Source organism: Triticum urartu, chromosome 2A (genome assembly GCF_056163025.1).
Source record: "Triticum urartu cultivar PI428250 chromosome 2A, HENAU_Tu73, whole genome shotgun sequence".
NCBI classification, from domain to species: domain Eukaryota; kingdom Viridiplantae; phylum Streptophyta; class Magnoliopsida; order Poales; family Poaceae; genus Triticum; species Triticum urartu.
In genome coordinates, this window is record NC_141874.1 from 84346728 (window position 1) to 84372230 (window position 25503).

Consider the following 25503-nt stretch of genomic DNA (forward strand, 5'->3'; position numbering starts at 1 on the left):
AATTGTACTTATTCACCCATCTCTGGATCCATCTCGATCCTTTTAGTTGTCTTCCTCCATGGAGGCCCTGTTGTGGTCTTATACTCCCCTCACTCGTCCCTTGTAAGTCTTCCGGGTGAAAATCCTACTCTGTTGGGTGGCGGCACTAGGGTGGGCAGCTCCATCTATCAACGGTGCCACGCCTTTCGAGCCGAGGCAAGAAGGTTGGAGCCTCCTCCCGTAATGGAACGAACGATTGTTTCGTGCAATGACCTCAGTTGTTTTGACGACTGCATGCCCTTATTTCGCTCGCGGGCTTTCGCCTTTCGAGCTGGCATGTTCCTCTTCTCCTATGTGGTGTTCGCGGAACAGGGCATTGATGTCTCCAACCTTCGTTTTTTTTTGTCTTCCTATTCTCCGAGCTTGTAGCATTTGTTGCTTTGTGAGCTCTTTCTTCATCATCTTTGTATCAGTCGTGTTGCCGTCTCTTTTTTCTGTTTTTGTTCATGATTGTAATCATGGCCAGTTGATGACTTTATTAATTCAAAGTCAGACTCAAATTGTGCCTATTCTCTAAATAAACAAATCAAATTTCACTTACAACGTCTAAATGTCCTTACAATATTATCGATATCTAAAATTTCTCTTTTTGGTTTCGCAGATATCAAATTTGGTCACCCAATAGACGAGACATTGTGTCCACACAACAAAATTTTCTAAAAAAGCAAGTTCATGATATCTAGAATATATGACCGGCCAACTAGACTACATGGCTCGTACTTGAAGAACATATTTCACACTAGTTGCTCTCCCGAATCCTTCATAGCAAAAGTCGGTCGGTCCCCTCGGTGTACGTTCACATCGAAATGGTACCATGCGTTCACGTTTACTTCCTCCTCCGAGATATTTCTGAGACACCCTTCTTCCAGATATGCATCGGCTCTGGAATTTTTTGAGACGATCACGACAGTGACTTGGCATGCTCAGCCAGGAGGAGGATGCCAACGTGTCCTCCTTAAGATCGTGTAACCTGATCGTAATTTGGCCCACTGATGCTCATCAGCTCAGCTCACATAGCTGTCGAGATCAGTAACTGCTCCTCCTTTTCCCCCCGGCACCGGTGAACCGTGAGGCAGTGTGTGGTTCATGCGCCATGCGACCGTGTCCACTACTTTTTCCTAGCTTTCCGTGGACGACGCCACCGCCCGCCCTCAACTGGTTCCGGTTCTGGATCGCGACGCATTTGTTCGTACGTGAAAGCGCCCGATCTAACGTGACTATTCATCCGTGGTTTTGCTCCTGATGCTAGCTCATATAAGCATATAGTAATATCCTTATTTTAAAGCATACGTACGAACGAACGCACATACACAATAACAAAGGTCGTGCTCATGGCGCTTGCCCTTGGAAAAATCCGCCGAACCCCTCGTCTGCATGCGTTCACATCAAGCGGTGGGCCAGTGCGTGCTCCACGGGGTTGCCCGATTAAATTTCCAAAAGGTTGCGATGCGTACATAAAAAATGGTTCGCGAATTACGACCGACAGGCAGGTCGGGTGCGTTTGACTCGGCCCCAAACCAACCAAGCAACCGTCCGCGGGAAGGCAGAAGCTTCCGGCCGTTCCAGCCAAACCAAACCAAACCCATCAGCGCTCCACCGCCGCGGCGCCCACAGAAAATCCACCCCGCGCCGCGCACGGCAAAGCGCAGTGTACACCGCGGCGCCAGAGGTCTCCTCCCCATTGGCCGCGCCCCACCGCGTCACGGAAGAAGCCAGGCCGACCCGTCGCCGTCCCCCCCACACACACCCACCCCGGAGCCGCCCCCACCCCGACCCGACCCACCGCACTCCCCCCCGCCCCCTATAAACACCCCCTCCCCCCCACCCGGCACGGGCACGGCGAAACACCCCAGAAATCCCACCCGTCTCCACCCAGATAACCACGAGAGATATTTCGTCCGCCCCGACGACCGACGAACGGCAGAGAAAAGGTAAGCAAGAACGCCGGGAATTGGCCGCGATGCACAGATCTGTGGTGGCCATGGCGTGGTTACAGTACCGATCGATATGATGATCGGAAGCTGATTGGTTTGCTTCTGCGTGTAGTGAGGTGATCATGAGCACCATGGCGATGTCGGCGCTGAACCCGGACGCGCCCATGTTCATCCCGGCGGCGTTCAAGAAGGTGGAGGACTACTCGCCCGAGTGGTGGGAGCTGGTCAAGACCACCGCCTGGTTCCGCGACCACTGGTTCCGCCAGCACCAGCTCTACGAGGACCTCGCCGACGACGTCGACGTGGACGACGTCGCCGCCCTCCTCCCCGACGACTCCGTCGACCTGCTCGACGCCGACGACCTCTTCTACTCCCCGCCGTCGCCCCAGCCCCAGCCCGACTTCTACCACTACAAACCAGCAGGTACGGTACACCTCCCACCGTCTGTCCATCTCCTCCTCCTCACCGGGGCAGAGGTAGTATAGCAGCAGCCGGAAGCTGACCAGCGAACTTGATCGCTCTGAATTTGCAGGGTTCGGCGGCGACATGGACGCGGTGCTGAAGACGCTGAGCGTGAACTCGCCGAGGGGCGGCGGCCCGGCGCCAGCCTGGGCGCCGATGAGGCACGCCGAGAAGCCGGCGCAGCACGTCGGCCCCAGGGCCGGCGGCGGCGCCCGCCGCGCCATCCACCAGCCGCGCTAGAAGCTAAACGGGCCGGCCCTTGGCCGCCGCCGCTGCTGCTGTGTAGTGTAACCTTGAGTTCAGTTCAGTCGGGTTCAGTCTAGTCTCTCCCTGCATCTGTGTATACAGCTGAAAAATGGAGGGGAAAACAAACTGCAGGCCCCTGCTTGCTAGCTAGTGATCTCCCTTCCCTCCTCCCGTGTCCAGAAATGGGTCAAGAACAAAAGCCAAAAAAAAAAGATCATGTGTAATATGATGAGATGGTAATCAGGTCCAACGCTGGACCTTTTCTCAAGTGCTTCTCTCTTTTGGCTTTGCTTCCACTGTGTTTTTTTCCTGATTTTGTGCATGATTCTTCACTGTCTGTGATTGCCATGAAGGGCTTAAAATAGAAGGAGAGAGATCACTGTCTGATTTTGTCATGGAGAGCTTAGCATGGAAGTGATTGATCAAGAAGGTTTCCGAGGGAGATCCCTTGGTCCGATTTGGCCATCAAGAGCTTAAATTGGAAGTGGATTGATCAAGAAGGTATCCGGCAGAGATCGCTCTGTCCTCTGCGCATAAGAGGAAAACACCTTTGTTGAGCAAGATACCTGTGTACAACAGGTAGTAGAGGGCAAACAAGAAGCTGCTTTTAGATTGATCTCCGGTACAGAGGCCTTGTTTGTTTCAGCTTTAGAGAGAAGATTCTAGTAGGAAAAATCAATCTGGATTCGGACCATTCTCGGTGCAATTGCCTGAAGCATGTCCAAGTTTACTTCAGTTGCGAAGCGAACCCGCATATGATTTGAAGCCAATTGAAGCTGAAACAAACAGGGCTCTGCATTCTCCGTGCCTCTCTTTCTGACTGAGCGGTTCATCACACGCATCGGAACTTGGAAATACAGGCATGCTACTTGATCATCTGCCACCATTAGGCCTTGTAAACCTGATTTTTCTGGCACCAGTGCCTAATTTTACATGAGACGTCTAATTAATCGTCTATTCTATGCAAATAAGCACCGGTGCTTAAAGAAACAGTGGTTTATTTATCTAAGCACCTCCGCTGAACGCCTTGCATTGTACAATGCCTTGGCTTACAAGTTAAGATGCTGCAAGAGTGCATGTGTCAACGTATGGTTGTCTGAAGTGGAAGGAAAGCAATAAGCAGCAGGAAGGAGAACACTGGCCGTCACGAGATATCAACTGTCAGGTAGTACCAAGGTCAAGCCACCCAGCCGAGCACAGCGCAAGTGGATACTAGTTTGAATGGGTTAGTGGTCTGCACGTATGGAGAGAGGTCGTTGTTCAAAGTCTTCTATACATGCCATACGTCAAATAATAAAGCACTGACGTTTGGCTGCTGGAAGAACTGATGACCAGGATTCAACACCTTGAAATGGAAATGCTTTCAAGCTTTGCCAAATTGACCAGTGACTCTTGCAACTGTTCTTTCTCTTTGGTTGCTAAAAGGTATGAGATCAACAAAAACCAGATACCGGCTTTTCGAGAAGAAATGGCTCTCTTTGGTTGCTAAAGCTTTGAGATCGACAAAACCCAGATGCCGGCATTTCAAGAAGAAATGGCGCATGGTCGGTCATCCAATCGTGAGTGAGGCAGCCGAAGACTGGCCACTTTCAATTAGGTCGCCTAAAATGTAAAGAAGTGCACACATCACATCGCCATAACACGAGCACAAAGGATGAATAGCAACCTCATGGTTACCAAGATGAGCAGGTGCATTTTACAGGACCTCAAAAATGGGCTGAGCGGGAATGCCCACCCCCCTCATCACTACGTTACCAGGCATATATATAAATAGGGTCACGCAACCAGGGTACTTGACACACTCGATTCTGCGGTTACACGGCAGCTACCATTTAACACAACCATAGTTAGACAGTATAACTCACTGTTCCAGCAATGAGAGGAAGGGTGCGATCAACCGCATGGTAACACCAGACTTAAACTTGCTTGTAGAACAGGATATACGCTGGGTTATGCAAGACCTTGTTCACGTTGATGGGCATGACATGGCCGTCATCGAACCGAAGCCACTGCCCACCGTCACGCTTTGCATCAGCGGTGTAATGGCCCCTGGACGGGCCGCTCCCGTGATGAGTGATGGTTGCAACGAGCTCGTATCTTCTACCCTGCACTCGACCAAAGGCGAGATGTTAGATGAAGTAATCAATGTGTAATAACCAAGAAACAGCTGTTACATCTGATTTTACAAAGGGCTGTACAAACTTATAAAGAAGTCTAATCCCACACACTCATCAAGGATAAAGAAGACAAGATGATAAAAGCATAATTGACCAAATAGTAGATATACCAACTATATTGGCAATAATAAAATTGAGTGTCAAGGAAATTATCACCTCTGATGATGGTGAGCTCAGCAGATCCCGATTGAGGACCAGTTCAAGAGGGAAGTGGAGTGGCTTGTACAGTTTAGTACACCCACGATTTCCATAACTGAACCTCTTCAAGTGCAGTATCATTATCTTTGAAAGTTCATGTATCTTGAATGATTTCCTAGCTGTCACCACTCCGGCCTGCAAGATCAAGTTTCATCAGTCAATATTATAGCTAATTTCAAAAGGATAATTGTGAAGAGAACCATACTGTTGCACTGAGGTGTACAGTACATAGGTATAGTTCAACAACCTAGTTTCAGATTATAGCGGTATCAACAGAGTACTAAGATCTAGATCAAAGAAGGCAACCAACCAACTAATCAGGTACTCCCTCTGTTCCTAAATATAAGACCTTTCAGGGATTCCACTATAGACTATGTACGGTGCAAAATGAGTGAATCTACACTATAAAGTACTCCCTCCGTCCGGAAATACTTGCCATCAAAATGAATAAAAGGAGATGTATCTAGATGTATTTTAGTTCTAGATACATCTTTTTTTATCCATTTTGATGACGAGTATTTTCAGACGGAGGGTGTATGTCTATATACATCCGTATGTACTAGTTCATAGTGGAATCTCTAAAAGGTCTTATATTTAGGAATGGAGGGAGTAGTTTATAATATAATGCATCAGAGATGAATGGCGCTAATGCAGAATGCATGATGTCCCTTATATGTAATATAATTCTGAAATAATGTAAGCAAATTCTCTGACGAGCTAAGTAATTGCAAAATTCAGGAGTCAAAACTACTGAGCACAGATTTCAGTAAGAACCTTTCCAGCAGTTGTTCTGTATCCTTCCAAAGATTCAGGGGTGGAAAACAGATGAAGTGCATCGTCAAGCGTTTGAACAGCATCTGGAAATATATCAAGATGGAGCAGCAGGAAAGGCTGAACGGTTGCTGATGCTTTGTTACCTATAATGAATGGATCCGAAAAGAAGATACAAAATGAGGGTAAGAAACTTCATAACTGAAACTCCCTCATTTTTTACCAAACAACGCTAATGATTTCAATTTACAGTGAGAATTTGCTTCAGATAACCGACACAAATCTAATGCAGGATTTCTGACAACAATGATAAGAAACTTCTTTGCACAAATGAACAGTTGACGTGTTTTTATTTAAAGTTCAAGGATAAGCAAAAATGTCTTTTCCTTGACAGCACTTCTGCATGTTTAGGGAACATCGTTTCTATTACAAGCTAAGTTACTAGTATTTCCAGGGAAAACTTTACACGAGCACAAATATAGCTAGAATCAGGAGATAAAACCTTCCCAAAAGGGCATCTAGTTGATAGATCAGAGTTAAAAGGAAAGAACTGAAATTTCTCAGCACAAGAAACAGTTACCTGCAGCTTTCACTACACTTTGTAGCTTGCCTCCAAAAATAGCACTTAGATCGGAGGGAACAAAACTCTGTGTCCTCATGATTGCAGATTTGTTCTTCCTACCTACAGTCTCCCAGGCATCGTCATCATCAGAAGAAACAACCATACCTTCCTTTGAATTTGAACCATTGCCATTAAGCCTCAACAGTTCATCATGCATTCTATCCATGGCAAAACTTAGGAACTCTTGGGCATCTTCTTGTCTGCAGAAATGCAAAGCATCATAAACTGAATTAAGAAGCCATGTTACTAGGAAAATAAATTTTAACACATGATATTTACAGTAACACAAAATCAGACCAGCATGCATAATGTCCATGCATTCAATACAGCAAAATATATTGTTTGAACCAATTTCAAGCTAAGAGCCTAAGATGGCATCTATCTCAGTTCAATGTTCCATAAGTTTCAAGAATAAGATATTACTGGGAAGCTTCTGATTCTAGTGAAGTTCATCATGCTCATAAGCATTAGTTATAGTTTCAATGTCAAATTAGGATTCTAGTAAAGGACAAACAGGATATATTATGATACTGATGGGATCCATGTCTTGCTATACAAAAAGATGCCAAAAAGGCAAAAATAAGCACAAACAGGAAAAAAGAATGCTATTCTCAAGTAGTGCCTATGACAGCCCAAAATTAGCATCACATTTCATTAATTTCACTTCAAAAATTAATAACCAAGAACAGCGTCAACTTACCTTGGCCGAGCAGATGTTCCAGCCGGTACATCTGGAGTAAAATTTCTCAGAACTTGATCGAACATGGTAGGATTGATTACTTTTGCAGCGACTAAAGCAAACCTCTCGTCTTTCATAGTAGACTCGTCAAGTACATCAAACTGAGAGACGAGCTCAATGAATGCACTCAGAGTAGGGTAGCCAGCCTAAAATTAGCAGTAGTCAGAACAAAAGCCAATGAAATCAGCAGAGAGGACATTGAACTGATTAATTTAGGTAGTAGTACCTTAGGTATACTCCGGTTCCTCAGGCCTTGTACAAGCTGAACAAAAGGGAAGCATGAAAGGAAAGCCTGCAAAGTTGCATTCAGGAAGCATATATTTCCTGTATTCTTCAAACCATGAGGAAGCAACGGCTTATTCTGATAGTCTTCCTTATTTAAAATTGTGACGGAATCATCTGCTGGAGCTGCAATAATAGGTGCATCAGCACCTGTGCTTCCATTCTCAGTTACTAACATAGCTGAACTGCTGCTTTCTGTACATCTGAGACCATCATGGTGCGGCCCTGGCCCTTCAATTGGTGTTGAACTGCTAATGCTCTTGATAGGCGCAACTGAAGGAACCACAGATTCAGTCTTCTTTACAGTGTTAGCAGGGCCAGGTGAAGGAACTGTAGCTTCAGCCTTCTTCTCATTGTTGACAGGCCTGGGTGAAGGGACCGTAGCTTCAGCCTTCTTCACATTGTTGACAGGCCCGGGTGAAGGAACCGTAGCTTCAGCCTTCTTCACATTGTTGACAGGCACAGGTGAAGGAATCGTAGCTTCAGCCTTCTTCACATTGTTGACAGGCCTAGCTGAAGGAACTGTAGGTTCAGCCTTCTTCACATTGTTGGCAGACACAGCTGAAGGGGGCGTGGCTTCAGCCTTCTTCACATTGTTGGCAGGCCCAGCTGAAGGAGCCGTGGCTTTAGCCTTCTTTACATTGTTGACAGGCCCAGCTGAAGGAACTGCAGCGTCCTTCTTTACATTGTTGACAGGCCCAGCTGAAGGAACTGTAGCGTCCTTCTTTACATTGTTGATCGGCCCAGGTGAAAGAGCCAGAGCTTCATTCTTCTTTACATCGTTGACAGGACGAGCTGAAGGAACTTGAGCTTCAGTCTTCTTTACATTGTTTACAGGGCCAGCTAAAGCAACCGTTGCTTTGTTCTCCTTTAAATTGCTGACAGGCCCAGCTGAAGGGACCGAAGCTTCAGACTTCACATTCTTGAGAATACCATTATTAGGAGAAACTTCGGCAGGAAATCCATTGAACAGCACTGGTCCACCATTTGGTAAGGTAGATGTTACAGTTTCCTTCTTATTACTGCCAGCGTGATCCTTTGTATGGCCATAAGTTGGCTTTGGAGAATGAGCAGAGCCTTCAGTGATAGCATTCGATGCTTTCTCTAAACTTAGCACAGAAAAATTCAGTGAACCAAACTGGATCTCAGGCAGTTCCCATGATTTCTCCTCACTTTTAGCAGGCTGCCCCTGGAACAACTTAGTCTCATCCTCCGTGAAGGACCCAAACAACACAACCTGCATTACAGAAGAAACTATGATGAGAACAAATGACTACCTGAAAAACTTGTACTAAAGCGGCTTGCGTCGCGTCCAAACAACCACTATAGCAAGATATCAGTGTTAAATTGCTAGAAAAAGTGTATCTTTAACCACACCTGAAAATTTTGTACTAAAGCGGCTTGCGTCGCGTCCAAACAACCACTATATCAAGATATCAGTGTTAAATTGCTAGAAAAGGTGTATCTTTAACCGCTTCTATACAACTTTCACGCTGGCCGTCTGGCCTAAGGAAACTCAACTCTGGATCCCATCTGATCATACACACTTCCATAATGTGTACTCCGCACGACTCCAAGCAACAACACTTAAAAGCACTGATCATCTAGGTAACCACCAAATAAGCCTACATCATCAGTGCTTCGGCATCTAGTGCCGCAAGCATGCTTGACACACACGGTAGCATCACATCAGCCAGGCTAGACAGTGCTCCAAAACGGCAAAACCGCATCAATTCACTCAGGCCACCCAACTAGAAACCGCCCCCGCCGTAATTAATGCGGCGGCCGAGCACGGCGGCAGCATCGAGGATTAATTAAATCACGCGATTAATCGATGTGAATGCGCACGAACGCCCGGATGGCCGGATGTATGGATGCGATGTATTATACCTTGTCGGCGCCGCTCATCTCCGCTGCGGCGAGGGGACCGTGCACTGGGCGGGTGTGGGGGTGGAGCTGACCGCGCGGGGAGCCGCCTGGGAGCAGAGGGAGCCGAGGCGGCGGGTGGGAGACATCAAAGGGGGCGGCCGGCCGCGGGGGGTGGCGCCTAGATGCCGGCGGCCGCGCTGCCCTGCCGGCCACAGGAACGGCGCGGCGCGGCGGCGCGGGGGGCTGGGGACGGGGAGGAGGCCGGCGATCAGCGAGAGGCGCGGCCGGGCGGGGGGGCCGCGGGGCCGGCGGCGGAGGCGAGGGCGTAGGGTTTGGATTCGGTGTGGTTTAGGCGTGGGGAGAGAGGAGTTGGGAAGGAAGGGGGCGTGTGGGGGGAGGGCTGGCTGTTGCCTATGTGGGCGGCGACCCCGTGGTGGGCCGTGCCGCTGGGGTTTTATGGCCTCGTTCCGCTGCGCCGCGCGGTCTCATTGGGTGCCCTGCGGTGCCGTGCCATCATTTTCCCAATACAAAAATTCCTTTCTACTCCACTATTTTCGTCAAAATTGTCAAAACAGAAACATTTTCTAAAACAGTTTTGCTAAAGATGTGCTCTGAGTATTGCACATCTAACTCCTACATCATTGATTTTACGTGAAGATTCGTGTAAGCATTTTCATTAGTCTATTTTCTTTTTCTTTCTAATTTGATTGAGTCACTTAAATATGCAATAACTATAGCATATCTAGATGTGACATAGATAAACCATTTTTAAAACCATATGATACATGTGGTAAGCAATTCAAACAATTTGAAAAAACATTTTCTAAATGAAAAAGGCCTCCAATACATACTAGTTCTGTTCAGAAAAATAGTATACATTTTCTGCCAACAAAATTTGTATGCGATGGTACTAATTAGTAATCTCCGTTATCACATTGTCACTGTATATTGGAATTTCATGAAAGGCGAGACGGCGACAATGACTTCTTGAAGATGAAATCAGATTCTCCCCGCCTAGCCCTCGTTCCAATGATGTGTCTTGCATCGGTCAAGGGCATGTGGGGTGTATCTCCGGCATATCTCATGTGAATTGGTCGGTTTTTGTCTTCGGTGGATCCGGTCTTCATCCTTCTGCGTTCATGTGTGTACTGATTGGATCCTTTTTATCTACATTTCTCTTCATCGGCAGCGATTGTTGTTTCGGTGTGCTAGTCCTTTGGGGCCTTAGCACGACGACTTCTTAGTTGTCTACTACAACATGGTTTGGCCGACTCCAGTGAGGGAGGGGCGATGATGACGGCACACCTTCGGCTTGCTCCAGTGTTTGTAGTTGTCGCTAGGTGATCTTAGGATCTAATTTTGTTTTACTTCTCGTGTCCTTTGTACTACCATGATGCTTGATGAATAGATCGGAAGTTATTTATGAAAAGAAAAAAGAAAGAAAAGAAGAGTGAAAGCGTAAATAACACGAGAGACTAGCCACATTAGTATAGTGCAATAGCAACGGTAACTCTATGTTTACATAATTAGTAGCTGGACTGCGATTAAGTATCGCTTCCCTCTCTAATATGGTTATAATTGTCCGAAACCTGGATGGCAGGTTATGATGTTGAGTATATTAGATGATTCCCTGCACGTTGTTGCGGGAAAATATTGCCTAAAATTGATGTTTTACTATGCAAACTGAGTGTCCTAAAAAGATTTACAGAATAATTTGAAAATGATTTTGGTTTGACAACGATCTTTGGAATGATACATGACTATAGTGGTACATAGGTAAGTAATATTGATCCTTCTACTTATTTCGTTCAAAGTTTGGACTATACATGAACAATCAGAATGTAGGATTATATTGTCATCACCCATGGAACCAACTGGTTTAAAGCTTCACTATAAGATACCAAGTCTGTGGGATCGCAAGGGAAAAAACTTTCAAGCTACAACAGAAACATCACCACCTTGGTATACCATATAAACCCAAGTCTTGACCATGCGCAATATCCATTAGAGCTCGGGCTCCCATGTACATTTACTTGTATCCATCTCGCATGAGGTAAAAAATGTCATACAAATGGCATTAGTCATGATAGAGTCGTAAGGCTTCACCTTGTAAACATATGTGGATAGCATAACTCTGCAGAAAAAACTAACAAAGTAATCCACGAATGGGTGATTATCTTTACAAAAATGGAATCATCAAGGTGGTGCCAAGCTTGCAAAAAAAAGTACCTCAACTCTCAAGGTTCATACATTCATATGCAGAAGAATTTGTAGTTGAGAGTTGAGACACAATGAGAAAAGGAGAAGAACCGAGATCTGGACTTGTCTAGAATTTTAAATTTTATACTATGCATAACCATTTATATCTACATTCTCGCCCACCAATATATCGAGTGTGAACCAAACATTTCATATTCAATTCATTATGCTATTCCTCAATGCATAAATTGGCATTTGTGTAATAAATAAGGTTTTATTACCTTTAAAACATAAAGCTGTTCGAGAAATAGGGATACATGGAAATACCATCGGACACTGTGTATACAGCCATGGCAGGGAAAAATATCTTTACCTTCCTTCATTATCCTAACATTTGACATCACTATAAGTAGGAGAGTCAGTAGTGGCATGCATACATGTTGAAGCCAAGTACACTGTATATTAACACATGAAACTCATAGAAAGGAAACTACAGAGTAAAGAAAAAAGTGACATGTAAACATCAAAATACTCCTGTCATTCATAAAAGGCACATCCATAATTAATAAAGTGGTCGTATGCATCGCCCAGATGCAGAGGCCGGGGATCATCCTCCTTTTCTAAAAAATAGGTTGCATCAAAGAATACCTTCAGATGGCTGCGTGAGTGGGAAGTTATATTCAGTAAGAAAATGAAAGTTAGAATAAAGTTCAGAGTTAGACTGCACCAACTAACACATCACTTCCAAACTGCTTGAGTTATTTTGTTTATCAGTGCCCCTTTCCAGGAAGAATCAAGATACTGTTTTAACATGATGTACGATACTGCAAACCACCATTTTTAATTAATAATTACATCTCTGTGAGAAGTATACCACTACAAAATATTGTGATGGGGAAAGGGGAGTCCACGGGGACGATGGTCAGTGTTGGGTTTCGTAGTAATTTCAAAAAATTTCCTACGCACACGCAAGATCATGGTGATGCATAGCAACGAGGGGGAGAGTATTGTCTACGTACCCACGCAGACCGACTGCGGAAGCGTTGACGCAACGTAGAGGAAGTAGTTGTACGTCTTCACGATCCAACCGATCAAGTACCGAAACTACGGCACCTCCGAGTTCGAGCACACGTTCAGCTCGATGACGATCCCCGGACTCCGATCCAGCAAAGTGTCGAGGAAGAGTTCCGTCAGCACGACGGCGTGGTGACGATCTTGATGCACTACAGCAGCAGGGCTTCGCCTAAACTCCGCTACAGTATTATCGAGGAATATGGTGGCTGGGGGCACCGCACACGGCTAAGGAATAGATCACGTGGATCAACTTGTGTCTTTCTGGGGTGCCTCTGCCTCAGTATATAAAGGAGCCAAGGGGGAGGGGGGCGCCGGCCAGGAGGAGGGCGCAGGAGGAGTCCTACTCCTTCCGGGAGTAGGACTCCCCCCCCCCCCCAATCCTAGTTGGACTAGGATTCCCCGAGGGGGAAAGAGAGAGAAGGGGGGCCGGCCACCTCTCCTAGTCCTAATAGGACTAGGGGGAGGGGGAGGCGCGCGGCCACCTTGGGCTGCCCCTTTCTCCTTTCCACTAAAGCCCATCTAGGCCCATATGGTTCCCGGGGGGTTCCGGTAACCTCCCGGTACTCCGGTAAAACCCTGATTTCACCCGGAACACTTCCGATATCCAAACATAGGCTTCCAATATATCAATCTTTACGTCTCGACCATTTCGAGACTCCTCGTCATGTCCGTGATCACATCCGGGACTCCGAACAACCTTCGGTACATCAAAATGCATAAACTCATAATATAACTGTCATCGTAACCTTAAGCGTGCGGACCCTACGGGTTCGAGAACAATGTAGACATGACCGAGACACGTCTCCGGTCAATAACCAATAGCGGGACCTGGATGCCCATATTGGCTCCTACATATTCTACGAAGATCTTTATCGGTCAGACCGCATAACAACATACGTTGTTCCCTTTGTCATCGGTATGTTACTTGCCCGAGATTCGATCGTCGGTATCCAATACCTAGTTCAATCTCGTTACCGGCAAGTCTCTTTACTCGTTCTGTAATACATCATCTCGCAACTAACTCATTAGTTGCAATGCTTGCAAGGCTTATGTGATGTGCATTACCGAGAGGGCCCAGAGATACCTCTCCGACAATCGGAGTGACAAATCCTAATCTCGAAATACGCCAACCCAACATCTACCTTTGGAGACACCTGTAATGCTCCTTTATAATCACCCAGTTACGTTGTGACGTTTGGTAGCACCCAAAGTGTTCCTCCGGCAAACGGGAGTTGCATAATCTCATAGTTATAGGAACATGTATAAGTCATGAAGAAAGCAATAGCAACATACTAAACGATCGGGTGCTAAGCTAATGGAATGGGTCATGTCAATCAGATCATTCAACTAATGATGTGACCTCGTTAATCAAATAACAACTCATTGTTCATGGTTAGGAAACATAACCATCTTTGATTAACGAGCTAGTCAAGTAGAGGCATACTAGTGACACTTTGTTTGTCTATGTATTCACACATGTATTATGTTTCCGGTTAATACAATTCTAGCATGAATAATAAACATTTATCATGATTATAAGGAAATAAATAATAACTTTATTATTGCCTCTAGGGCATATTTCCTTTAGTCTTCCACTTGCACTAGAGTCAATAATCTAGATTACACTGTAATGATTCTAACACCCATGGAGCCTTGGTGCTGATCATGTTTTGCTCGTGGAAGAGGCTTAGTCAACGGGTCTGCAACATTCAGATCCGTATGTATCTTGCAAATCTCTATGTCTCCCACCTGGACTAGATCCCGGATGGAATTGAAGCGTCTCTTGATGTGCTTGGTTCTCTTGTGAAATCTGGATTCCTTTGCCAAGGCAATTGCACCAGTATTGTCACAAAAGATTTTCATTGGACCCGATGCACTAGGTATGACACCTAGATCGGATATGAACTCCTTCATCCAGACTCCTTCATTTGCCGCTTCCGAAGCAGCTATGTACTCCGCTTCACATGTAGATCCCGCTATGACGCTTTGTTTAGAACTGCACCAACTGACAGCTCCACCGTTTAATGTAAACACGTATCCGGTTTGCGATTTAGAATCGTCCGGATCAGTGTCAAAGCTTGCATCAACGTAACCATTTACGACGAGCTCTTTGTCACCTCCATATACGAGAAGCATATCCTTAGTCCTTTTCAGGTATTTCAGGATGTTCTTGACCGTTGTCCAGTGATCCACTCCTGGATTACTTTGGTACCTCCCTACTAGACTTATAGCAAGGCACACATCAGGTCTGGTACACAGCATTGCATACATGATAGATCCTATCGCTGATGCATAGGGAACATCTTTCATATTCTCTCTATCTTCTGCAGTGGTCGGGCATTGAGTCTTACTCAATTTCACACCTTGTAACACAGGCAAGAATCCTTTCTTTGCTTGATCCATTTTGAACTTCTTCAAAATTTTGTCAAGGTATGTTGTTTGTGAAAGTCCAATTAAGCGTCTTGATCTATCTCTATAGATCTTTATGCCTAATATGTAAGCAGCTTCACCGAGGTCTTTCATTGAAAAACTCTTATTCAAGTATCCCTTTATGCTATCCAGAAATTCTACATCATTTCCAATCAGTAATATGTCATCCACATATAATATCAGAAATGCTACAGAGCTCCCATTCACTTTCTTGTAAATACAGGCTTCACCGAAAGTCTGTATAAAACCAAATGCTTTGATCACACTATCAAAGCGTTTATTCCAACTCAGAGAGGCTTGCACCAGTCCATAAATGGATCGCTGGAGCTTGCACACTTTGTTAGCTCCCTTTGGATCGACAAAACCTTCTGGTTGCATCATATACAACTCTTCTTCCAGAAATCCATTCAGGAATGCAGTTTTGACATCCATCTGCCAAATTTCATAATCATAAAATGCGACAATTGCTAACATGATTCGGACGGACTTAAGCATCGCTACGGGTGAGAAGGTCTCATCGTAGTCAATCCCTTGAACTTGCCGAAAACCTTTCGCGACAAGTCGAGCTTTGTAGACAGTAATATTACCGTCAGCGTCAGTCTTCTTCTTGAAGATCCATTTATTCTCAATTGCTTGCCGATCATTGGGCAAGTCAACCAAAGTCCATACTTTGTTCTCATACATGGATCCCATCTCAGATTTCATGGCTTCAAGCCACTTTGCGGAATCTGGGCTCACCATCTCTTCTTCATAGTTCGCAGGTTCATCATGATCTAGTAGCATGACTTCCAGAACAGGATTACCGTACCACTCTGGTGCGGATCTTACTCTAGTTGATCTACGAGGTTCAGCAGTATCTTGATCTGAAGTTTCATGATCATTATCATTAGCTTCCTCACTAACTGGTGTAGGTGTCACTGAAACAGTTTTCTGTGATGTACTACTTTCCAATAAGGGAGCAGGTACAGTTACCTCGTCAAGTTCTACTTTCCTCCCATTCACTTCTTTCGAGAGAAACTCCTTCTCTAGAAAGTTTCCGAATTTAGCAACAAAAGTCTTGCCTTCGGATCTGTGATAGAAGGTGTATCCAATAGTTTCCTTTGGATATCCTATGAAGACACATTTCTCCGATTTGGGTTCGAGCTTATCAGGTTGAAGCTTTTTCACATAAGCATCGCAGCCCAAACTTTCAGAAACGACAACTTTGGTTTCTTGCCAAACCACAGTTCATAAGGCGTCGTCTCAACGGATTTTGATGGTGCCCTATTTAACGTGAATGCGGCCGTCTCTAGAGCGTATCCCCAAAATGATAGCGGTAAATCAGTAAGAGACATCATAGATCGCACCATATCTAGTAAAGTACGATTACGACGTTCGGACACACCATTACGCTGTGGTGTTCCGGGTGGCGTGAGTTGCGAAACTATTCCACAATTTTTCAAATGTACACCAAACTCGTAACTCAAATATTCTCCTCCACGATCAGATCGTAGAAACTTTATTTTCTTGTTACGATGATTTTCCACTTCACTCTGAAATTCTTTGAAATTTTCAAATGTTTCAGACTTATGTTTCATTAAGTAGATATACCCATATCTGCTTAAATCATCTGTGAAGGTGAGAAAATAACGATATCCGCCACGAGCCTCAATATTCATCGGACCACATACATCTGTATGTATGATTTCCAACAAATCTGTTGCTCTCTCCATAGTACCGGAGAACGGTGTTTTAGTCATCTTGCCCATGAGGCACGGTTCGCAAGTACCAAGCGATTCATAATCAAGTGGTTCCAAAAGCCCATCAGTATGGAGTTTCTTCATGCGCTTTATACCGATATGACCTAAACGGCAGTGCCACAAATAAGTTGCACCATCATTATCAACTCTGCATCTTTTGGCTTCAACATTATGAATATGTGTATCACTACTCTCGAGATTTAATAAGAATAGACCACTCTTCAAGGGTGCGTGACCATAAAAGATATTACTCATATAAATAGAACAACCATTATTCTCTGATTTAAATGAATAACCGTCTCGCATTAAACAAGATCCAGATATAATGTTCATGCTCAACGCTGGCACCAAATAACAATTATTTAGGTCTAATATTAATCCCGAAGGTAGATGTAGAGGTAGCGTGCCGACCGCGATCACATCGACTTTGGAACCGTTTCCCACGCGCATCGTCACCTCGTCCTTAGCCAATCTTTGCTTAATCCGTAGCCCCTGTTTCGAGTTGCAAATATTAGCAACGGAACCAGTATCAAATACCCAGGTGCTACTGCGAGCATTAGTAAGGTACACATCAATAACATGTATATCACATATACCTTTGTTCACCTTGCCATCCTTCTTATCCGCGAAATACTTGGGGCAGTTCCGCTTCCAGTGACCAGTCTGCTTGCAGTAGAAGCACTCAGTTTCAGGCTTAGGTCCAGACTTGGGTTTCTTCTCTTGAGCAGCAACTTGCTTTCCGTTCTTCTTGAAGTTCCTCTTCTTCTTCTCTTTGCCCTTTTTCTTGAAACTAGTGGTCTTGTTGACCATCAACACTTGATGCTCCTTCTTGATTTCTACCTCCGCAGCTTTCAGCATTGCGAAGAGCTCGGGAATAGTCTTGTTCATCCCTTGCATATTATAGTTCATCACGAAGCTCTTGTAGCTTGGTGGCAGTGATTGGAGAATTCTGTCAATGACGCAATCATCTGGAAGATTAACTCCCAATTGAATCAAGTGATTATTATACCCAGACATTTTGAGTATATGCTCACTAACAGAACTGTTCTCCTCCATCTTGCAGCTATAGAACTTATTGGAGACTTCATATCTCTCAATCCGGGCATTTGCTTGAAATATTAACTTCAACTCCTGAAACATCTCATATGCTCCATGACGTTCAAAACGTCGTTGAAGTCCCGATTCTAAGCCGTAAAGCATGGCACACTGAACTATCGAGTAGTCATCAGCTTTGCTCTGCCAGACGTTCATAACATCCGGTGTTGCTCCAGCAGCAGGCCTGGCACCTAGCGGTGCTTCCAGGACGTAATTCTTCTGAGCAGCAATGAGGATAATCCTCAAGTTACGGACCCAGTCCGTGTAATTGCTACCATCATCTTTCAACTTTGCTTTCTCAAGGAACGCATTAAAATTCAACGGAACAACAGCACGAGCCATCTATCTACAATCAACATAAACAAGCAAGATACTATCAGGTACTAAGTTCATGATAAATTTAAGTTCAATTAATCATATTACTTAAGAACTCCCACTTAGATAGACATCCCTCTAATCCTCTAAGTGATTACGTGATCCAAATCAACTAAACCATAACCGATCATCACATGAGATGGAGTAGTTTTCAATGGTGAACATCGTTATGTTGATCATATCTACTATATGATTCACGCTCGACCTTTCGGTCTCCGTGTTCCGAGGCCATATCTGTATATGCTTGGCTCGTCAAGTATAACCTGAGTATTCCGTGTGTGCAACTGTTTTGCACCCATTGTATTTGAACGTAGAACCTATCACACCCGATCATCACGTGGTGTCTCAGCACGAAGAACTTTCGCAATGGTGCATACTCAGGGAGAACACTTCTTGATAATTTAGTGAGAGATCATCTTATAATGCTACCGTCAATCAAAGCAAGATAAGATGCATAAAAGGATAAACATCACATGCAATCAATATAAGTGATATGATATGGCCATCATCATCTTGTGCTTGTGATCTCCATCTCCGAAGCACCGTCGTGATCACCATCGTCACCGGCGTGACACCTTGATCTCCATCGTAACATCGTTGTCGTCTCGCCAAGCTTATGCTTCCACGACTATCACTACCGCTTAGTAATAAAGTAAAGCATTACATCGCGATTTCATTGCATACAATAAAACGACAACCATAAGGCTCCTGCCAGTTGCCGATAACTCGGTTACAAAACATGATCATCTCATACAATAAAATTCAGCATCATGTCTTGACCATATCACATCACAACATGCCCTGCAAAAACAAGTTAGACGTCCTCTACTTTGTTGTTGCAAGTTTTACGTGGCTGCTACGGGCTTAAGCAAGAACCAATCTCACCTACGCATCAAAACCACAACGATAGTTTGTCAAATAGACTTCGTTTTAACCTTCGCAAGGACCGGGCGTAGCCATACTTCGTTCAACTAAAGTTGGAGAGACAGTCGCCCGCAAGCCACCTGTGTGCAAAGCACGTCGGGGAAACCGGTCTCGCGTAAGCGTACGCGTAAGGTTGGTCCGGGTCGTCTCGTCCAACAATGCCGCCGAACCAAATTATGACATGCTGGTAGGCAGTATGACTTATATCGCCCACAACTCACTTGTGTTCTACTCGTGCATATAACATCAACATAAATAACCTAGGCTCTGATACCACTGTTGGGTTTCGTAGTAATTTCAAAAAATTTCCTACGCACACGCAAGATCATGGTGATGCATAGCAACGAGGGGGAGAGTATTGTCTACGTACCCACGCAGACCGACTGCGGAAGCGTTGACGCAACATAGAGGAAGTAGTCGTACGTCTTCACGATCCAACCGATCAAGTACCGAAACTACGACACCTCCGAGTTCGAGCACACGTTCAGCTCGATGACGATCCCCGGACTCCAATCCAGCAAAGTGTCAGGGAAGAGTTCCGTCAGCACGATGACGTGGTGACGATCTTGATGCACTACAGCAGCAGGGCTTCGCCTAAACTCCGCTACAGTATTATCGAGGAATATGGTGGCTGGGGGCACCGCACACGGCTAAGGAATAGATCACGTGGATCAACTTGTGTCTTTCTGGGGTGCCTCTGCCTCAGTATATAAAGGAGCCAAGGGGGAGGGGGGCACCGGCCAGGAGGAGGGCGCAGGAGGAGTCCTACTCCTTCCGAGAGTAGGACTCCCCCCCCCAATCCTAGTTGGACTAGGATTCCCCGAGGGGGAAAGAGAGAGAAGGGGGGCCGGCCACCTCTCCTAGTCCTAATAGGACTAGGGGGAGGGGGGAGGCGCGCGGCCACCTTGGGCTGCCCCTTTCTCCTTTCCACTAAAGCCCATCTAGGCCCATATGGTTCCCGGGGGGTTCCGGTAACCTCCCGGTACTCCGGTAAAACCCTGATTTCACCCGGAACACTTCTGATATCCAAACATAGGCTTCCAATATATCAATCTTTATGTCTCGACCATTTCGAGACTCCTCGTCATGTCCGTGATCACATCCGGGACTCCGAACAACCTTCGGTACATCAAAATGCATAAACTCATAATATAACTGTCATCGTAACCTTAAGCGTGCGGACCCTACGGGTTCGAGAACAATGTAGACATGACCGAGACACGTCTCCGGTCAATAACCAATAGCGGGACCTGGATGCCCATATTGGCTCCTACATATTCTACGAAGATCTTTATCGGTCAGACCGCATAACAACATACGTTGTTCCCTTTGTCATCGGTATGTTACTTGCCCGAGATTCGATCGTCGGTATCCAATACCTAGTTCAATCTCGTTACCGGCAAGTCTCTTTACTCGTTCTGTAATACATCATCTCGCAACTAACTCATTAGTTGCAATGCTTGCAAGGCTTATGTGATGTGCATTACCGAGAGGGCCCAGAGATACCTCTCCGACAATCGGAGTGACAAATCCTAATCTCGAAATACGCCAACCCAACATCTACCTTTGGAGACACCTGTAATGCTCCTTTATAATCACCCAGTTACGTTGTGACGTTTGGTAGCACCCAAAGTGTTCCTCCGGCAAACGGGAGTTGCATAATCTCATAGTTATAGGAACATGTATAAGTCATGAAGAAAGCAATAGCAACATACTAAACGATCGGGTGCTAAGCTAATGGAATGGGTCATGTCAATCAGATCATTCAACTAATGATGTGACCTCGTTAATCAAATAAAAACTCATTGTTCATGGTTAGGAAACATAACCATCTTTGATTAACGAGCTAGTCAAGTAGAGGCATACTAGTGACACTTTGTTTGTCTATGTATTCACACATGTATTATGTTTCCGGTTAATACAATTCTAGCATGAATAATAAACATTTATCATGATTATAAGGAAATAAATAATAACTTTATTATTGCCTCTAGGGCATATTTCCTTCAGTCAGGACCCATAACCTGAACTTCACGCTGGCACCGGTAACGACAGTTTGCACGGGGACGTAGTTGCTGCAGCCGTGAGGACCCCCCCTGCCAGTACGGAAGGAATGTGTGTTGCCGCCTATCCTCCACTGGTCTCGCCTTGTTGAGCGACGTGTGCGTCGACTGCTTCCTCCAGTGCCTCGCTGCCGCCCGAGAGGGTTTATTCTTGGGCATGGACACCGGTGGCGAGTCAGGGTGTGACATCCAATCTGATGTTGACTTATTATTACTGAAGAGCCAATCGCAAGAGTCAGTGAAAGGAAATAGGATTCAACGTTCATCTGTTGAATTGGAACTCATGATGGCAAAATCACAAATCCAAATCTAACCTCAGATCTTTTAGAGCACCAGGCACCTCCCACCTTCCAAACGGGTGATGGCGAGAATATGACACGGCTCGCGGCTTCTCCGGGTAGGCTGCCGATGCAGCGGTAGATCGTAGGCAACCACTACCCATGCGGCAAGGCACACATGGGCGACATGAGGTGAGGGCGGAGGCGTGCCGCGTGGTAGCCATCGATAGAGCAGAAAGGTAGGTGGAGAGATGAAGACGTAGGGATCGAGAGAGGAGTGGAGAATAAAGAAGGTTCAGGATGCAGCGGGCCCAATGGGCACAAGCTAGTGCTGGTGGATTTTTATGGTGCGGGAGAGTGGTCCGTAGAACGGAAAGTTTTCTAGTTATGTGGAAGGCGAAAGAGGAAGAGACAAGTCGGTTCAGTGACCATGGGATGGCTAAGCAAAGAAAAAATGTATCAATGATTTGTGGATTTGTGGGTGGATTGCTGACCAGGCTAAATTGATTTGCTGAGGTGGAATGTTGCTGATGTGGACAGCTTGCATCTCTAGAGAAATAAGACTGTGGGGTAGTATGTTGATGAGTTCAACAAATTATCTCGCTATGCCCCAGATGATGTGGCCACAGATGCCACTAAACAGGAGAAGTTTCTCGAGGGACTCAGTGATGAGCTGGGAATGCAGCTAATGGTGGCTACCTTCAACAACTACCAGGAGCTGGTAGACAAGGCCACCATACTTGAAGGCAAGCAGCAGCAGATTGATAGCCGCAAAGAGGAAGTATAGCCAGGGGAAGTACAACTCCGGAGCTCGGCAGAAGCCCCGCTATGCCCCATACTCGGGAGGACATACCCATCACAACCATGGAGGACATAACCATGGAGGGAATGGAAACAATCGCAACCACGACAACAACTCCAAGTCAGGCAATGGAGGCAATGGCAACCAGCACCGTCCTACTCCGGCTCAGAAGGATCTGAGTCATATCACCTGTTTCAAGTGCCAGAAGACAGGACACTATGCCACCGATTGTCCGGAGGCCAAGAAGAGGAATGGAAACGACAACGGCAATGGAAGCTCAACAAAGATGCCCAACCCTTTTCCTCGTGCTGAGGTGAATCACATTAACATGGAGGACGTCTATGATCAGCCAGACACTGTGGTTGGTAAGTTTTTATTAAATTCACGTCCAGTGTTGGTACTCTTTGATTTCGGTGCAACGCATTCATTCATATCAAGGGTAGTTGTGGAAAAGTACGGGTTGCCCACTAGGACCCTTAGAACCCCGCTCCAGGTCACTTCCCCAGGAGGAGAGATGATGGCGGGCTTAGGTTGTCATTCAACCCTCAGCATCGGAAATCATGATTTTTTTCCGTAGACCTCATAGTCTTAGAATCCCAGGGATTGAATGTGATCCTAGGCATGGACTGGTTGACGAAGTTTGAAGGGAACATTGATTGTGCCCGCAAGACGATTTTGCTCACCACCCCGGAGCAGAAGAGTTGTATGTATCTAGACGCACACCGATGAAGAATCAGGTGAATTCCCTCACGGGAGTTGTTCAGGAGGAAGTGCCTGTAGTACAAGATTTTTCGGATGTATTTCCGGAGGAATTACCAGGAATGCCACCGGACAGAGAAATAGAATTTTTGATCGAGTTATTACCTGGCACAGCCCCAATATCCAAGAGACCTTATCGGATGCCCCGGAATGATTTGGAAGAGATCAAGCAACAGATCAAGGAATTATTGGAGAAAGGATATATTCGCCCAAGTTCGTCACCTTGGGGAACCCCAGTTCTTTTGGTAGAGAAGAAGGATGGAACCCTGAGAATGGTTGTAGATTATCGTTCATTGAACGACGTGACCATCAAGAATAAGTACCCTCTGCCGATGATTAATGATTTATTTGATCAGCTAGTCGGAGCCAAAGTATTTTCCAAGATCGATCTTCGATCAGGGTATCATCAGCTGAAGATTCGTGAACAGGATATACCCAAAACAGTTTTCACCACCAGGTATGGTTTATATGAGTATACCGTCATGTCATTCGGATTGACTAATGCCCCTGCGTATTTCATGAGCATGATGAACAAGGTATTTATGGAATATCTGGACAAGTTTGTCGTGGTGTTCATCGATGGCATATTGGTTTTCTCCAAGAGCGAGGAAGAGCATAAGGAACATCTGCGTCTAGTTCTGGAGAAACTCCGAGAACATCAGTTATAGGCCATGTTTAGCAAATGTGAATTCTGGTTGAAGGAAGTCGGATTCCTCGGACATGTTATTTTAGGAGAAGGAATAGCATTCGACCCCACCAAGGTTGAATCGGTCACCAACTGGCAGTCCCCCACCTCAGTCAAGGAGATCCGTAGTTTTCTTGGACTTGCAGGATATTATCGGAGATTTATTGAGAATTTCTGCAAGATTGCTAAGCCCATGACGGAGCTGTTGAAGAAGGAAACTAAGTACGTTTGGATCGAGGATTGTGAAGCCAGTTTTCAGGAGTTGAAGAAACGTCTGGTTACAGCCCCAGTGCTCATTTTGCCGGGCATACACAAGGATTACCAGGTATATTGTGATGCTTCTCGTCAAGGACTCGGAGGAGTGCTCATGCAGGAAGGAAAAGTTGTAGCTTATACCTCCAGACAGCTACGACCTCACGAGATGAATTATGCCACACACGATTTGGAGTTAGCAGCCATAGTGCACACACTCAAGACATGGAGACATTTCCTTGTCGGAAATAGTAGTGATGTTTACACGGATCATAAGAGCTTGAAGTACATTTTCACGCAGAAGGAGTTGAACCTCGGACAGAGGAGATGGCTTGAATTGATCAAGGACTATGACATGAGATTGCATTATCACCCAGGGAAGGAAAATGTTGCAGCAGATGCCTTGAGCCGTAAAAGCTATGTGAACACCCTCATAGCTGGAGGATTATCTCAGGAATTAGCCGACGATCTCAGAGAGCTCCGACTGGAGATAGTACCAAGAGGATTTGTCGCCACCTTGGATATACAGTCCACTCTGACCGAAAGATTTCGTGAAGCGCAGAAGACGGACAAGGAAATTGCAGAGATAAAGGAAAAGATGAGTAACGGAAAGGCTAAAGGTTTTCATGAGGATGAACACGGAACTTTATGGTTTGAGGATCGTATCTATGTGCCCAATGACCCAGAGGTCAGGAAGTTAATTCTTTAGAGGGCCCATGATTCACCGTACTCAATTCACCCAGGCAACACCAAGATGTATCTGGATTTGAAAGAAAGTTTCTGGTGGACAGGTATGAAGAAGGATATTGTCGAGTACGTAGCAGTATGCGATGTTTGTCAGCGAGTAAAGGCGGAACATCAGAAGCTGGCAGGGTTACTTCAACCATTGCCGATTCCCGAGTGGAAATGGGAAAAACTTGGAATGGACTTTATCACAGGAGTACCCAGGACCCGTTCAGGTTATGACTCCATCTGGGTAGTAGTTGATCGCTTGACCAAGGTAGCTCATTTCATTCCCGTGAAGACTATATATACCAACGCTAAGTTAGCCAAGATATACATGACCAGGCTCGTATGTCTGCATGGAGTTCCGAGGAGTATCATGTCAGATAGAGGAACACAATTTACCTCAAAGTTTTGGAATCAGTTGCATGAAACTTTGGGTACGAGGCTGGAGTTCAGTACAACTTTTCATCCGTAGACAGATGGACAGACCGAGAGAGTCAACCATATTCTGGAGGACATGTTGAGAGCCTGTGCGCTAGACTACGGGTCTAGCCGGGATGACAATTTGCCATATGCAGAGTTCTCGTACAACAACAGCTACCAGACCAGTCTGAAGATGGCCCCTTTCGAAGCTCTATACGGAAGGAGGTGCAGAACACCATTGTTGTGGGATGCTGTTGGAGACCGAAAACTTTTTGGTCCCGATCTTATCAGAGATTCTGAAGAGAAGGTCAAGCTGATTCGAGACCGACTTAAGATAGCC

The 25503-nt window shown here is 45.5% G+C and overlaps 2 protein-coding genes across 2 annotated transcripts; one reads left to right on the plus strand and one right to left on the minus strand.

Annotated features, from left to right (window-relative positions):
* The first annotated feature begins 1835 nt into the window (after positions 1-1835).
* Positions 1836-2949, plus strand: LOC125535847 (protein EARLY RESPONSIVE TO DEHYDRATION 15). Its single transcript, XM_048698915.2, has 3 exons — positions 1836-1970; positions 2086-2396; positions 2506-2949. The coding sequence occupies exons 2-3, from the start codon at positions 2096-2098 to the stop codon at positions 2673-2675; spliced, it is 471 nt and encodes a 156-aa protein (XP_048554872.1). The 5' UTR covers positions 1836-1970; positions 2086-2095; the 3' UTR covers positions 2676-2949.
* Positions 2950-4336: 1387 nt separating this feature from the next.
* UBP24 (ubiquitin-specific protease 24) lies at positions 4337-9753 on the minus strand. The gene is made up of 7 exons (XM_048698914.2): positions 9361-9753; positions 7415-8707; positions 7150-7334; positions 6408-6649; positions 5831-5973; positions 5015-5191; positions 4337-4786 (listed from the first exon to the last, which is right to left on the minus strand). Exons 1-7 carry the CDS (start codon positions 9376-9378, stop codon positions 4598-4600), a joined length of 2247 nt encoding a protein of 748 aa, XP_048554871.2. The 5' UTR covers positions 9379-9753; the 3' UTR covers positions 4337-4597.
* Between the last annotated feature and the right edge of the window lie 15750 nt (positions 9754-25503).